The sequence below is a fragment of the Buteo buteo genome, chromosome 13 (genome assembly GCF_964188355.1).
Source record: "Buteo buteo chromosome 13, bButBut1.hap1.1, whole genome shotgun sequence".
Classification (NCBI taxonomy): Eukaryota; Metazoa; Chordata; class Aves; order Accipitriformes; family Accipitridae; genus Buteo; species Buteo buteo.
In genome coordinates, this window is record NC_134183.1 from 8917327 (window position 1) to 8932857 (window position 15531).

The 15531-nt window shown below is 43.3% G+C and overlaps 1 protein-coding gene across 1 annotated transcript; it reads left to right on the top strand.

Annotated features, from left to right (window-relative positions):
* Nucleotides 1-3738: 3738 nt before the first annotated feature.
* On the top strand, nt 3739-9701 carry MTFMT (mitochondrial methionyl-tRNA formyltransferase). Its single transcript, XM_075044601.1, has 9 exons — nt 3739-4016; nt 4538-4750; nt 5182-5304; nt 6081-6183; nt 6777-6852; nt 7420-7511; nt 8040-8121; nt 8759-8841; nt 9248-9701. The coding sequence occupies exons 1-9, from the start codon at nt 3754-3756 to the stop codon at nt 9446-9448; spliced, it is 1236 nt and encodes a 411-aa protein (XP_074900702.1). The 5' UTR covers nt 3739-3753; the 3' UTR covers nt 9449-9701.
* The last annotated feature ends 5830 nt before the right edge of the window (nt 9702-15531 follow it).

The window sequence follows — 15531 nt, forward strand, 5'->3', positions numbered from 1 at the left end:
AAATAAAGTGACTTTGGCATTGAAGCCGTGTTCCAGTGCGATTAATCCTTTGAATCCCACCTCACATTTGATTCAGAGCTTGCCCCTGTGAAATGTCACCCAGCAGACATGCATACTCCCCAGAGATGTTTCACTGTTCAGCACTGGCCTGGCAGGGATCGGATGGGAGCTCACACTCAGAAACGCATCCTGCAGGGAAAAAGAGCTCCTCTCTGCTGGGGGAGGAAGGTTGAGACGGGAACATCACATCACACTGTAAATCGTGCTGTCTTTCCTCCTCATTTCAAGTTAGATCATTTAAAAAGTGCCATCACACTAGGGGATGCTTTTCTAGAGTGTCCTGGTGGCCTTTGCATTGCCAGGGAAGGGGTACAGCGACAGGCCAGCAAGCAGTCTCGCAAGCTACACAACCAAATCCTCTAGATCACTGCCTTTAAGAAAGGTGCAAAGAAAATGCCTGGCCCCTGTAATGCAATCTCTGAGTAGAGGGATGGACACAGTAGCCATGGTGAAGAGGTGGCTGTATCTGGAGAAGGGTGACTGCAAAGCCCCAGAAGGTCCCTTTGCATCCCAATTTCCTACATGGCTTGATTTATGTATCTATATTTTAATTAAAAAAAAAATTCCCCAACTGCTGTGTGGAAGCTGGGCGTGATGGTATAACCCACATTTCCCTCAACTGAAGCCTCTGAAAGTGGGTGGAGAATCCTGATCAGAGGAGACAGAGTGACTGCAGCCCCTGGGAAGTCACAGGCAGCTCTGCAGCTCCGCAGTGGCTATTTGGGTCCCATCCTGCCTTTGGTCTGTTTGCAGAAGACCTGTCCGACAGCTCCTCTCACACGGGAGATCCCCAAAGGCCTACTGCAGCCCTTGCAGTCCAATGTCCCACAGCCAGTGGTGAAGTGATGGGCTACCTGCGTTCGCCAGGGTGCAGTGGCGTGGGTCAGGGATAAGCCTTAGTGCACCAGCACAGCAGTTCCTATTTCATGCCCAATACCCCACAAAAAACTAGTCGCAGGATGCAGGCAGGTGGCCGAGATGCCTTTACGACTCGGCGTGAGACACATGGAAATAAAACCAGTTTCCCACTGGTTAGAGTTGGCCCTTGTGCCCAGTAATCCTCTCCTCCAGAGGACTGTGAATGCACTCAGGAGCAATCTCTCCAGCAATGGCTGTGTTTTATTTCATATCTCCCGTGACAACACTGGCACTCTTTAACGAGAGATATCTTTTTACTTCTTGGAGATACTTTCAGTGTCTTTGGCTAGGAAGCAAAGTGGAGATAGGACGCTGATTTATGTTTTGCTTCCTTCTCAGATTTGTCTTCACTACTCTTAGGAAGAACTTGTCTGACCTTGGTGTTTTAATTTTGCTTATCTTTTTTGATCCCTTCTGTGTCTTTGACCTGAAGTGCCTGGTTACAGAATAACTAAACATTCAGGGTTGTTGGTTTCTTTTTTTTTTCCATGTACAGAAGCAGAGTTCAAATGCAGCAGGAAAGCAAGATTTCTGAGCGAGCTTTTTTTTTTTTTTTTTTTTTTTTTTTGGTGAAACCATCAGATTGTTGCTTTCATTCTGCTGGAAAAATTTACATCGAAATAAATTTTCAGTTAAAATACATGTACACTGTGTCCAAGGCGTAATACTAAATAATAGCTGTCATCTGAACTGTACAGTCATATCAGAGCCGAGGATGAATTACTTGGGAGCACGTATACTGGAGTGAGTTTAAGTCCACTTCATAAACTTACTGCAAATGAAACATCAGTTACTTCATGTGTAAGTCTGGCAAAAACTCAGCATGGAGTTTCAGTATTTCCAGGAGCCTTAACTACTGGCAGAACTGGGAATCCATCTGCAGGCTTTAGGTCCCCTGATGAGCAGCAGGTGAAGCTCCGCACACAGTGCAGATGCGCCACCAACACGTTTAACACTTCCCACGCCGAGATCCAATACCTGGAAATTAACGCAGAGCAGCAGCTGGATGCCGGGTTCAAATTCCCAGCTTTTGGGTGGCATTTGGGCCATCCAGACCACGGCTGATACATCCCTGGCCTTTCTGAAGTGCTGGTGATAAATCCAGGGTTTCACCCAAGACCTCAGAGAGCTAGTAATCGCCAGCATGACACAGGACGTCTCCTTCCAGCCTGCTTTCCAGCAATTGCGCTGTCTGCTTCTGAAAACCCTGAGTATTTTTCAGTATCTGAGATATTATGTGGTCAAATTTTTTCAGCATCTGAGATAAGTGGTCAAATTACACGCTATGTGGAACACTGCTTCCTCTCCCTTGGGGCCTGATAGCCCTAAGTGCCTGTAATCACTTAGTTACTGCGAAATGACTAATTGTTCCCTGTTTTCCAGCTCCATACTATTTTTGATAAGACAGACTGCCCGCCTGCCCTTCTCCCCATGTCCGCTTTTCAAGATGAGCTATTCTGGTTGCTTTAATCTCTTCTCACACAGAAGCCATTCCTTCATCCTTGCTACCCTCATTTTTTTGGTTTGTTTTTTTTTTTTTTTTACCATGCTGTTTCATCCATGCACCCTGACATGAGGCGGCTGGAATTGAAGAGTGTCCTGCATGCGACTGAACTGAGGATTTTCATGGGGATCCCCAAGTAACAGAGAATTAAGTTTTCTGGAGCAATTTATTTCTACGCACTGATACTCAGCTAGGAAATTATCTCAGTATTTGGTAGCGTATTCTCCTTTTCTCAGGGTGCAGGAATATAGACACCTCAGTTAGGATGGCCTGGCTTTTTTTTCACCTATAACAGCACTTTCTCATTAGTTTTCCTTTGTTTCTACTGCTGGAGAGGGAGGCATCTGCCATGTCCGAGAGAAGAAAGCCCTCATGATGGGCAAAACAGATGTGAGAAAGGGAATGAATACGCAGAGCAGCTTAGCACAGCACAAGATTTTACTTTCCTGAGCGGTCCTTTCCTTGTGCACCCGCCCAACGTAAATTCTGTCACGCAATTTCCAAGTAATTTACATGTTTTCACTGGCATATAGGAAATGTTTCCAGATTCTCACATTCCATGTTTTAGAAATTCCTAGTGTGAAAGACTGTAGGACATACTGTGATTTAGATGCATAGGGAATTTCTGTACGTAATTTACATTAAACGAAAAGCTACACAAATAAACCATCTTCCCATGGGGGAAAAGAATGTTCTTAGTGTAAAATATTTTCACTCTTATGTTATGGGAGAAGACAGTTCTTTAAGTGGTTATTCTGACCCCATAGTTTACAAGAAAACATTCTTTAAATTACAATCACTGTTAAAACAAAGCTGTCCGCAGAGGCAGACACAGACACTAGCTTTTCAAAGGCTGCACTGGAGCCAGCAGGAAATCACTGGCTGCGGTGTCAACACCCCTTTCTGCCCCTGACATTTTTCCGCGTTATCTTCGCACTGAGGCAGAGCGGCCAATTCGCGGTCATGAAGGCCAGGGTTACGGGTCCACCGCCACGGGAGACGCTCGCTCGGACAGCACCGACGCTGTGGAGAGTCAGAAGCCGGGGCTGGAGGCCGCGCTCGGGGTGCGCCGCCGAGACCGGCTCTGAGGCAGAAGCCTGGCTCCACCGCTCCCCGAGACCGCTGGCCCTTCCCTCCGCGGGGCGCTACCGCCTCGGGCCCGGGAAGCGCTGCCCGCGGGGTAGCACGCTGCCCTGAAGCGCAGCTCGGCCCCTAAGGGAGCGCCGCTCCGGACCAGCCCTGCCCGTCGCTCCCCGCCGCCGCGCACCAAGATGGCGCCACCTCCCTCGGCCCGAAGGGCGGCCGCGCGCCGCGACACGCCCCGCCCCGAGGCGGGCTCCGCGCGCCTAGTTGCGTCATCGCCCGCCGCCGGAAGCGCCGGGATGCGGGGTCGCCTGCTCCGCGCCTGGCGCGAGGGGGTGAAGGCGGCGCGCGGGGCGGCGGGGCGGGCGGGGGCGGCGCCGCCATGGCGGGTCCTCTTCTTCGGCACCGACCGCTTCGCCGTCACCGCCCTGCGAGCTCTGGAGGCGGTCAGGTACCGCCCGCTGGCGGTGGGGGGGGGGCCCGGGCCGAGGGGGCTGGGGACGGTGAGGGAGGGCCGGGCACCGAGGGATGGGAGATGGGGGCCGGTGGTGGGGTTCAGGGGGCATTGGGGGATGAGCTGGGGTCGGGGGCAGGGGGGGGGCAGGGGCCGTGGTTTGGGCAGAGGCTGGTAGGGAACGGGTGGGGGGAAAAGGACCTTAGGGTGGGACGGGGACCGTGGCGTCACGAGTGGGTGGATGAAGAGGGATCGCAGGGGGGGGTCAGGATTCGGAGAAGGGGCGGGGACCGCGAGGCTGGGCGAGGGGGGTCTGGGATTGAAAGGGGGAAGCCAGGGGTGGCGAGGAGGTCGGGGCTGGCGGGGTTGGGAGGCTGGGGTCAACAAGTAGGGGATAGGAGTTGGAGGGGCAGGTGATGTGGAAGGGCACAGGGGCATAGCGAGGGGTGGAGGCGACCCGGCCTTCGCCTCTCCCTTGCTCTGCTTGCATGAGGCCTTCAATGCCTTGTCCACCCCAGGGAGCCCAGCGAGGACGCACTTGTGTCCAGGCTGGAGGTGGTGACCCTGCCCTCCCGCCAGCCTGGGGACCTGCCTGTGAGGAGCTGTGCCCGGGAGCTCCAGCTGCCTGTTCATGAGTGGCCACACACAGGACCTGTGGGGCAGTTTGATGTGGGTGTGGTGGCATCATTTGGACGTCTCCTAAGTGAGGACCTTATTTTGCAGTTCCCATAGTAAGTGACTTGACAGGACATCTATTGCTGCTTCATTAGCAAAGCTAGACTCCGTTTTTGAGTCAGCACCTGTGTCTTATAGCAGGTGAGGTCAACTTCTTTCCTGGGTTCACCTGCTTAGCCTGAGCCCTACTTCTGTTGTTGTGAGGTTCACTGTTGTTCTTTAACACATTGATGTAGATCTATGCAAATGTTCAGCATCATGTGTTTACCTTTATTCCTCTCATCTCCCTTTCTGTATTTGCTGAGAAACTTAACGTTATGTAGTGTAAATTTTCTCTTAAATGTGTATTTAAGCAAGTAACACTTCAGAAGGTCTGAGGAATTAATTCATAAAGAAGTTTCGGTGTAGTAAATGTTGCACACCCATTTACATATAGGTTCAACTTTAAGTACAGTTCCTTTTCTAACTTTAAAATATTTCAATTCAGTGGTGTGCTGAATGTCCATCCCAGCCATCTCCCACGATGGCGTGGTCCTGCACCAATATTCCACACAGTGCTTCATGGTGATAAAGTGACTGGGGTGACAATTATGGAAATAAGACCAAAAAGGTAGGTTAGATGTGCTTGCCAAAACAACTCACTGCTTCTGTTGCATCTCAGGACTTTAAATCATCACCACATCATTTAAATCATTCTATGTAATTGCTATTTTTTTAGTGTCTGTGTTTAATGTTAAAATTTGAAACGCTTAGAAAGTTTCATCTGACCACATGAGACTTGCCACAAATACAGTATTTTAGTGAGTGCATAATTTGCACTCTAGACTCTAGGCCTGTTCTCTAATTCTTAGCATTTTTACAGGGAACAGACAGAGAACAGTCACAGAGCTAGATGGATAGGCTTGGTATGACACAACAGAAAAGATCTGATTTTCAGACTTCAGTGACCTGTAACCTCCTGTAAGTGAAACAGAGGACAGGCAATTGCCTGTCTAGGGATGAGAGAGAGATTATATGTTTTGGTTTCAGCACAAACTCTGGCTTAAAAGGCTTGTGAAAACACATTATGATAGTTATCTTTTCTTTCTTAGATGCTTGTCTGATAATAGATCTCAGGAAAGTGCGAAACAAATTTCTTCTGAATACTTCAGATTGTTTCTTCTGAGCTCTTATGCTTCTGAACTGTATATTGTGCATTCATATCAATCTCAGCTTGCTGAGGTGAATCTTGTTTGCCAAGATATATCTGATATTCTTTTCCCTGTGTTGTATTGTGAACAAAACATTATTTGATAACGTGTGAAAAATAAAGTTTTAGAGGGGGAAAAAAAGGGTACCGAGTTATAGCTTCTCCTCTAGTAAGCTTGTATCTTTTCTGCCTTACAGATTTGATGTAGGTCCAATTATTAAGCAAGAAGAGTTTCCTGTTCCTCCCCACTGCACTGCAAAGGAGCTGGAAGTGATGTTATCAAAGAAAGGTGCAAACATGGTAAAGTCATGCAAGCTAGTGTCACTGTTGATTAGTACCTTGCTTTTAACATGTGTAAACAGAATTCTTTTTAATCTTGTTCTGAGTTGACTGCAGCTGTTAAAAGGAGAGTGATCTAAAACTTAGTGTTTGTGAGCACTTTGCCTTGCTGAGAGGAAAGCTGAGTAGTATGTGATAAGCCATCAGCGTTGGTCCTGTGCATTGCTGTTCTGTTTCTGTTCAGTGAAGAACTCAAGTGCTTTGTATGGAAACAGTGCAGCTTCTTCTTTCATTGTAGTGAACGTCTGCTTTTCCGTGTTTAATAATCAGCTTTCATCCTGTTCTAGGATTAATATCAGAGCAGAGATCTTTTATTCCATAAAAGAATACTTGTTTTTTTAATTGTGATTCAGTGTGAAGGATGCCTTTTAGTGTGTTTGTACGTATGATACAAGTCTTCTGAATATACTGACCCAATTTTCTAAAAGCTAACAAGAAAGTTTCACTGATGAAAAATTAAGTACTGTATTTGTATGTCTTGGATTTACTGTTACTGTTAATAAATATACTCTACTTAGCTTTGCTAATATTCTGTACAAAAATTAATTTTGCAGCTGATATCAGTTTTGAAAAACTTGCCTGAAAGTTTAAAAAATAAAAGAGAGCAACCAAAAGAAGGAGTAACATTTGGTAGGTATACATCATATTTAATGTAACTTGTTCATTTTTTTGTTATATCAGCTGGAAAACTAAGTTTCTTCCTACTGTGCTGGGTTATATTTTTTCTTAGATACCTTTCTCAATATGGTCTCTTCACTGCCTTCTCTGGCTTGAAAAAGTCATACAGATGGAAAAATGCTTCAGAATTCTTTAGACTTAATACGTTAATGGTTTTTTTTCCAGTTGCCTATACTATATCAAAATCACTAGTGATGTCTCAAAATCTGAGCGAGTTTGTTATTCTTCATGGTTGTAGTGCAGACAAAAGTGACAGCTGTGCTTATAAATATATGTTATCAGTTTGCAGTGCAATGGGTAAATAAGAGCACAACTGAGAATAAAGTATAAATAATCCAGATTGGGGTTTTTACAAAATCTTTTCTCCAGTTATTCTCTAAGGTTCCTATGGCTAGACGGTAAACCTGCCATTGGTCAGGATAAAATCAGATTTAAAATAGAATAAAATAGTACAGCTATTTGTCTGCAGTAAGATGGAAAACAAAATATGAAGTCTTCTAATTTCTTTCCCCCCCCCAGCTCCTAAAATAACTATAGCTAAGAGTTGTATAATATGGGAAGAGCAAACGGCTGCACAAATAATTCAACTGCATCGTGCAATAGGAAGTGTGGTAAGACAGTGTATTTTTTAACCCTTTTCTGTCCCCTAGCATGTCTGAGTTTGGTGTAGATATTTTAACTAATGACTAAAACTCGAGTTTACTTATTTTAGCCTCTGAAACCTAGCATGTGTTTTAAAATCCCAGCATAGTATAGCATTAGAGGTGGAACTGATGTGGAGAGGAATTTTCATGAACTTGATCCCAAGTGAGAAATTGGCTCAATAGTTTTGTATTGTTTCCTTAGCTCTGAGATTTCCACTGATGGATTTGAGAGGGTGTCAGAACACTATAATGACATCTTTGCATGATGGTAAACAGTGCAAACAGCTACAGTAAACAGCTAATGGTTTGCTTGTCAATGAGATGAGGAAGAACAAGGAAAACTAGATATAGCAAGGAAAGTCTCTTATCTGGACATATACCTAAATTTTTCCCCTAATGTTATTATCACAGGTATCTTGCATAAGAAAAAAACCCTAGACAGTTGCCTGGAAATTGTGAAAATATTCTCAATGTGTCATCTGCTTCTGTTTCCAGTTTCCTTTGCAGACGCTCTGGAAGGGTACTACTGTTAAACTTCGGGATTTTGTAGAAGTGGATAATATCCCTGGTTTTGCTGGTATTTACTTTTAAATTAATCTGTTAAGTTTTTCTGTCTTGTCAAACATTGAGTTGGATGTACACAATTTTACTAAAGAATAGCTTTAAGTACTGCTTTCTGAAACTCCAGTAGAACTAAGTCAGTCTCGTATATGATCAGAGTGCAGTAAGTTTCTGTGCCCAAAGGTGAGCATAAAATGGGTTTTGAGGACATTGCTGCTTTGTGATGATGTTGAGCAAGAGCAGCAGGTATAGTCCTGTGAATCCTGAGGCTGGAGGATTTTAATCCTCTAATTAGTTAGGAGATCCTCTTCTAATGCCATTGTCTGGGGATCTCTCATGAGGAAAGCTGTCCCTGTGTGCTGTTGCTTAAACCATTTTCTGTAGTAGTCTGTGAGTCTGAGAGCCTTGTGGGCCGAGTGGTGTGCCAAAGCACACAGGGCTTAACGACAGTTTATGGATCAGAGAGGGAGCAGTGCCAGAGAGATTGTTCTGATTTTCCCCTGCTCATTTGGGTATAATAAAACATAGAATACAGTAATATATTTTTCAGCAAAGTAGGGACTCAGGATGATTATCATGCTTCAAAGAGACAAGTGTTTCAAACTTTTTTGTACTTGTCATAAAAATGCAAGACAGTCTTGCTTTGCTTTTAGATCGAATATTAGATGACTCTGGAGCTGTTCCTGGTTCACTACTATACCATAAAGTGTCACAAACGCTGATAGCTCGTTGCAAGGTAGGTTCTTCCCATTTGTTTTATATTCACTGCCCTAAAGATGAGGGTTTCGGTATTTGTGCATCACATAAATTTTGTCTTAATTGTCCATTGTTATTCACTGAAATAGTTTAGATTAGTATCAATCTTTTTATTTATTCTTCTTTACATATTATTATGTTATTATAATTTGTTCATTATTATTTATTATTTTTAATACTAATTTATTATTTTAGTCTATTTATTTTTACCTTGAAGAACTTCTAATTTCCACTAACAGGCTTTTCACTTGCAAGTGAGAATTTGACTTGTAGTATAAACATGATGACATTAAGTAAAATGCATTCTGTAAGCCAGTCTAGTGAGAGCTAAAGGTAACTTTAAAACATGGAAGAAGCTTACTGCCATTTTTTGTTTTTATTTTTAGGAAGGCTGGGTTGGAATCAAAACAGTTATATTAAAGAAGCAGCTTACAGCAGTTGACTTCTACAATGGATATATGCACACTTGGTTCCAGCAGAACTCAAGAACAGTTCACCAGGAATGCAGATTTCAAACACTCAAACTTAGCACACCAAAAAAGACTCCGAAAAAGAAGGAAATATTGGCACAGGATATAAAACAATAGATGTATTTTAAAATGTGGAAGAAGATGTTAATAGTAATATAAAATATTGCAACGTTCACCTATAACTTTCAACTTAGTTAAGGGATTTCTTCCCAGAGTGTTTAATCTTGCTGTCATCTGCATGTTTTTGTTGTGGCTTCCTGATGATACTCATTTCTCTTTCCCCCATCAAGGAAGAGAATCTCTGTGAATGCTGAATATAGTGAATAAATGCTTGTTTCCCCTATTGAGTAATAAATTTATTTTTATACAATGTTTTCACTTTCTTCTTGAGGACTTTCAGTATAATTTTCTTCAAGCGTAAATTGTGCACAGTTACTTTAATCTGGAAATATTAAAATCCTGTGCTTCTGTGTAACTCGGAGTTTAATGTTCGTTGAGACTCTTGGAATATCTTGTTTGGTTTTCTTGTGGACCTTTAAACTACCTTTGTATCCCCACATTGAGATGAATAACTTAAGCTTTAGCTGGGAACATCTAGAGAATCTTTTCCTGTCCATGATAGTTTTCTTAGAGTCAACTACACTTAACACAGAGCATCCCTTATTTCTCAGTGGCATTTGATGCCACATCTTTATATAATAGCGTAGCTGGAGCTGCGTGCAGTTGGTCGTATGCCTTTTTCAGGGTGGTTTGCTGGGTGGGGTTTTTTGAGCAGTCTGATGTTGCATCTGATCAACCTGTGAAATCATTGCCAACTGCTTCATTACCTGCGTCTTCCTGCTTATTCTCTTTGTGTAGTCTCAGTCTACAGGTGTCTACTTCCACTGTGCTGGAAGTCAGTTTCAATAAATCTTTGATTTAGAAAAGGAATAAATAGAATATTCCTAATGAAATCTGAGATCTCCTCATCCAGTTCTCTTAGGACCATGACGTTGTTTATTTGGGCCTCTGAAAATGCTGTAAGTAGTAGGTACTCTTTAATGTCATCCATGAATGCCAGCTGATTGGTTTTAGTCACCTGCATGTCATGTGAGCACATGATTTTGTTTCCCTTTATATTCAGAAAAGAAAAATTTACTGTGTGTATTTGCTTTTCAATACAAGTGACTTGTTTTAATCTCACTGATTCTAATCTATAAACTTTCTAATCTATAAACTTGTCATTTACCTTGTTCAGTAGATACTTTTCTTTGATATCTTCAGCTTTTCTGACCCATTTCTTACTTATTTAATGATATTGATTGCCATGTCTTCCTTCTCCTTTTTGTTTTCATATCCTAGAATATATCCCACTAATATCTGTGTGTCATCCATCCAGAAAACTTAAGTTCTACTGTCATACTGTCTCTTCTGATGAAAGAGGTTTTTACCTGATGAGGAGTAGTTAATCTAATCCAAGCTTTTCTCCAACCTGCCTTTGGTTAATGGCATGTATAAGAAGGAGCGTTTCATGTGAAGAACCCCCCAAACTAATGACTCTTACTTTCTTGTCATGGAAGTAACATAGCACTGTGAGGATAACAGCAAAACGAAGACCAGCGGCCTCTGAGGAGCTGCTCTAGTTTTATTTGCTCAACTTATTCCTGCTTTTTCTGAATACTGAATTAAAAGCAGAGTCCCTGGAGCTATTCAGACTTGGGGAGGCACTGTTCTGTTAGCTTCGTATTTACAGCATTATCACTAACATTTTGGAAGCCTCAACAGAAAAAAAATTGCAGGAGTTCTGTAGGCTTGGTATGAATGGTTCTGTTTTCCTCATGCTCATCAATAAATGTCAGCATATCCTTTTCCACATGTCCTTTTGGCTCCTCAGACTTTTCAACGCATTCATGTCTTTTCAAGCAGTCATGTCTGGAACTTAAAGCTCAAGTCAGGTGTTGAATTCATGGGACTTACATCAAGGTGACAGGAACTTGGTGTGCTTGAGTGTGACTCACTGAATGAAAGCAAAAAAATCTAGAAAAGCCTGTTTTATGACATGGATTAAAATGTTTCTGAAGAAGCATCTGTTAAAGCAGATGCTGCAGTATTTTTCTTTAATTGCCATTGGTCCAACAATTAATCTGCCTCTGACAGGTTTTCCAGAACACATGGTCGTCCAAGAAATCCAAGCGTATGAATCATTCGAGTCAAAAACTGGAAACAACAGCAAGGTGGAAGTCAGGCTCCTGTGGAGAATTCCTTTTGTCTCTGACCGCAGACTCAAGGGTGCAGTTTGTGCTGCAGAAGTTATGAAACCGTCAAGTTTGTTTCCAAGCAAATGATGTATTTTTGTGTTTTGCTCCCACCTACTACTTGCAAGTAATGGTTGTGAAGTCATGTTGGTTTTACTCTGTTCAGATCAGCCTATGAAAGGTTAGTTATCACTTTATGCCAATAGAAGGGAGGGTGGGTGAGTGGGTTTTGTGGGGGTTTGTGGGGATGGTGGGTGGGTTTGGGGGTTTTCTGGGTTTTGTTACATCGCTGGTCTCAGCTGTATGGCTGCTTGCCATGTGTTTTCCCTGCTGGAGCTTCTGGGAATTTTTTCATCAGTTATTTTTAAAGAGCACTCGTAGGCATCATTGGAATTCAAATATTCAATGTTTGCTGAGGATAAGAACATTTTCTCTAAAGCCTCTTCCCTGTAGACAGTGATGTTTTTGACACTAATTAGCTGCGTGGTAAGGGTCTGGCCTCGGGCATGGATTGTATCGGAAGTTGAATTAGCAGAGAAATGAGTATACAAAAAAAAAGAAAAACCACCACCACAATTTATAGATAATTTTAAGCACAAATGATACAGAATTTTGAACTTAGGAGAAGTGGATTAATTTAGTTCATCTCTTAACGTGGGTGGACCCAATTTTTCTGATGTACCAGGTCCCCAGGCACTGGAAAATGGATTGTGGTTCATTATGACCTGAGCAAAATGAATGGCAAGATGTGACTCCCACAGAAAGCATACAGTATCAGAAGTTCAGGCAATTTAAGGTTAAAAGTTTTTAGATGACCAAAGTGTTAAATCAGCGGCTTTGTTCCTAGGAATGACTTTTGAGGAAAATTCCTTGAAAGTTCTTTAATTCCTTTGCTTTTTGGAATCTGCTCTGGCATCATAAAGTTGATAGCAAAGATAAGCTATGTTTCTGTGCTTTGCATCTCCAAAATGACATGGAGCAAAGGAATGTTATTGCCAGGTGGCATTAAAGCTGCTACTTGGAATGTTAGCTTCGAGCCCGCAGTGTCTGCGTTAGGTGTTAGCATCAGAGAGAACCTGTAAGGCAATTTGTGCATCTCTCGCTGACGGTTTTAGACTGCCCCTCGTTTGAGATCTGTTGCTGTTAGTTGTTGCTGACAGGCAGTAGTTTCAGTTCTAACTAAAGCATAAAGCAACAGCGAAGTTTGGGGGAGTTTGAGGTGGCATGTGCTCAGAAACCCTGTAGATGGTGCTCGCTGCATCTCTTTTAGGGGAAAACCAAGGCCAGCTGAGCAGAAGATCGTGAAAATATGGTACAGAACGTCTTCAGTGAGTTGTTTAATACCAAATAATGTCTAAACCATATTGTAGCCAGGATATCTATACTTGTAACTTAATCTTTTGATCTATGCAGAGTTTGCTTTAAGGCTTCTCAGAATTGCTCTCTATGCAAGAGGTTATCAAAGATTAGACAGTTCTTTGTTGCTTAACAGTTAATGTCCTAGCTCTGAATATGCACAACTTTACTCCAGTTTTTTTATGGAGGAAAAGAGGGTAAGATAAATTTATTTTTTTATGGAGGATATCTTTGGCATGCTATTTTTGGCATGGTAGAGAAGCTTTAAAGGGAATTGGTGTTCCCCAAGCAGCTATTAGCTGAAATGTCTCTTTGGAAACTTTGCTTTCACCTAGCTCTGTAGGGATTTAACTTGGTAGGTAATGAAAATCTGATTATTTTTGCAGAACAGACAAAACAAAAATGGGGCATTCACTGATGAGGTGTGGAATAGCATGTCAGGGTTGACTCTGGAACATAGGCATGGTGATTCAATCCCCAGTACCACTGCTGAGGTCAAGTACAGCCACCCTAGCAATTGGAAAGCGATACTAGCAAAATAAAACAGCTGTCTTCCTCTCGAACGAGAGGGGGAAAGTAGCAGAGGTATTCATAGACCCAGCATCCGCTGTGGCTCAGTTTAAGATCACTGAAGCCAAATTACTGGTAGAACTACAAAACGTTTGGGCACCAGAAGGGCTCTGGTGTTGGATAGGGATGATTTAATCTTGGATTTCAAATAAATGTTAGAGGGAGTGATATTTCCTAGGATGCTGGTGACTCGCAGTTAGATGCATCTGCTTCATGATCAGAAACCTTACTACTCCCCCCGTTTCCTAGGAAACCTCTTTATTCCTGTTTTCTGCTGAATAAATTGCAAATAAACAAAAAGTATAAGTGACTAATCACAGGAGTACTTGAGTCTTTGCAAAAAGTTGATTGCAGAATCCCTGAATAATTTGAAGGTTGAGACTAGACAAGAATCTCTCTTCTTTTGTTTATCCTAACTGCGGACGGCCTGGTAGCTTCTGGGAAGCAGTATTTTCCCTTTCTTAAAAACAGGAGGAGGGATAGATCACCAGATTTATCTGAGGGTTGGAAACTTAAGTGACCTTAATGGAGGATGCTTTGCCATTAGCCCCAAACCTCCTGATGTTTAGGAGCCAGGTCCTCTGCTTCAGCCTGTTTCTCAAGGTTGGTGGTCCATAGGCTAAGGCCGAGGGAGGAGCTGAGTCGCAGCTTTCCTGCATTCCTCCAGCTGATGCTCTTGTTTGATATCTGGGAGTGTGGGTTCAGTTTCAGGTTGCAGAAAGGACACTGCTGTACACTGACCACGAACACAAGCGCTCAGGAGCTGGAGAAGTCAGAATTGACATTGAACTATAGCATAAAACTTGTGTGAAGGCTGGGTGCAAGGACCTGCTGTAGCTTTTTCTCCTAGACTTTCTTAATGTATTTGGCATGGTGGCTCGTCAGTAATGACAGAGTGTTAGCACTGAGCGGTGGTTGTTGGGCCAAGGTTGTTTTCTGCTGATAGTGTTTAAGCACCCGTGTTTGAAACCTCTGTCTTGCTCTGTGTCCAATGTACTCTGCCAGCAGCCGCCTCTGAGAGCTCAGGGAGTTGGTGAGTGCAGAGATTAGTTTGTTCCTCCAAGTCGGAGTTAAGCTGCAGTGGGGGACAGATTGGGGAAACTTGGAGAGCTTCTCGCTGTTTCACAGATAGGCAGAATTTCAGGCTGTAGGGCTGTGAGCATTTCATTCCTGTTAAACAGACATTTCTCCCCAAAAGGAAGAGCCCTGTACTCTGCTGTGTTTTGCTCTGGCAAGCCCACATGCAGCACAGGGACCAGATCCCGAGCCTGCTTTCATCCGTGTATCTCCTGGGTTGGTCTGTAGAAGTGATTTGTGTTACTTCACCCTCAAAGTGATGAAACTAAGTTCGGGATTTGGCTGGCTCTCAGCAGAGGAGGAGGGGAGCAGAGGGAAGAGACATTTCTCTGCGAGTCTGCAGCACAAGCCAAGAGCTCTGTGGGAAGGTCCGAGCTAATGCTCCCCACTGGCTGCCTTGGCCCCAGCTCGCGCCAAGCCCTTGCAGCAGACTAGACACAAAAGAAAACACAGAGTCTAAATTCATTGGTATGAAGAGGATGTGCCAGAGTATTCCACAGCTCTTCCTTTTGTGCTTCTCTTCGATAACTGTCAATTTGCATAAAACCATGGATTATTAAGGGTTTTTTTTACCTTTTTAAGCATGATTCAGGCTGCATAGGCACTCAGTCCTGCACAGCTCTGCATTTAATGCCTAGGATGCCCCGTGTCAGCCCTGAAAACCTGTTCTGAAGCTTGCTAAATGCTATTGAAAGATTCCCCATGCCCTTGATGGGCTGTAGGTAAGACACCATAGACCTAGAACTGACTTCATATCCATAGGAGGGGATCGGGTAGGAGAGGGAGATCTGTGCTTGAGCATGTGTTTGAATTCCAATTTGCATCTAGTACCACTGCCCACCTTTTTGTGATCTCTCTTGGTGGAAATTTCGGTGTTGGAGGCTTGCTGGCTTGCCTGCACCCCAAAAATTTATTGCCAGTGTGTGGGTGTAAACACAGGATATCTTCTGTGCTGATAAGGTA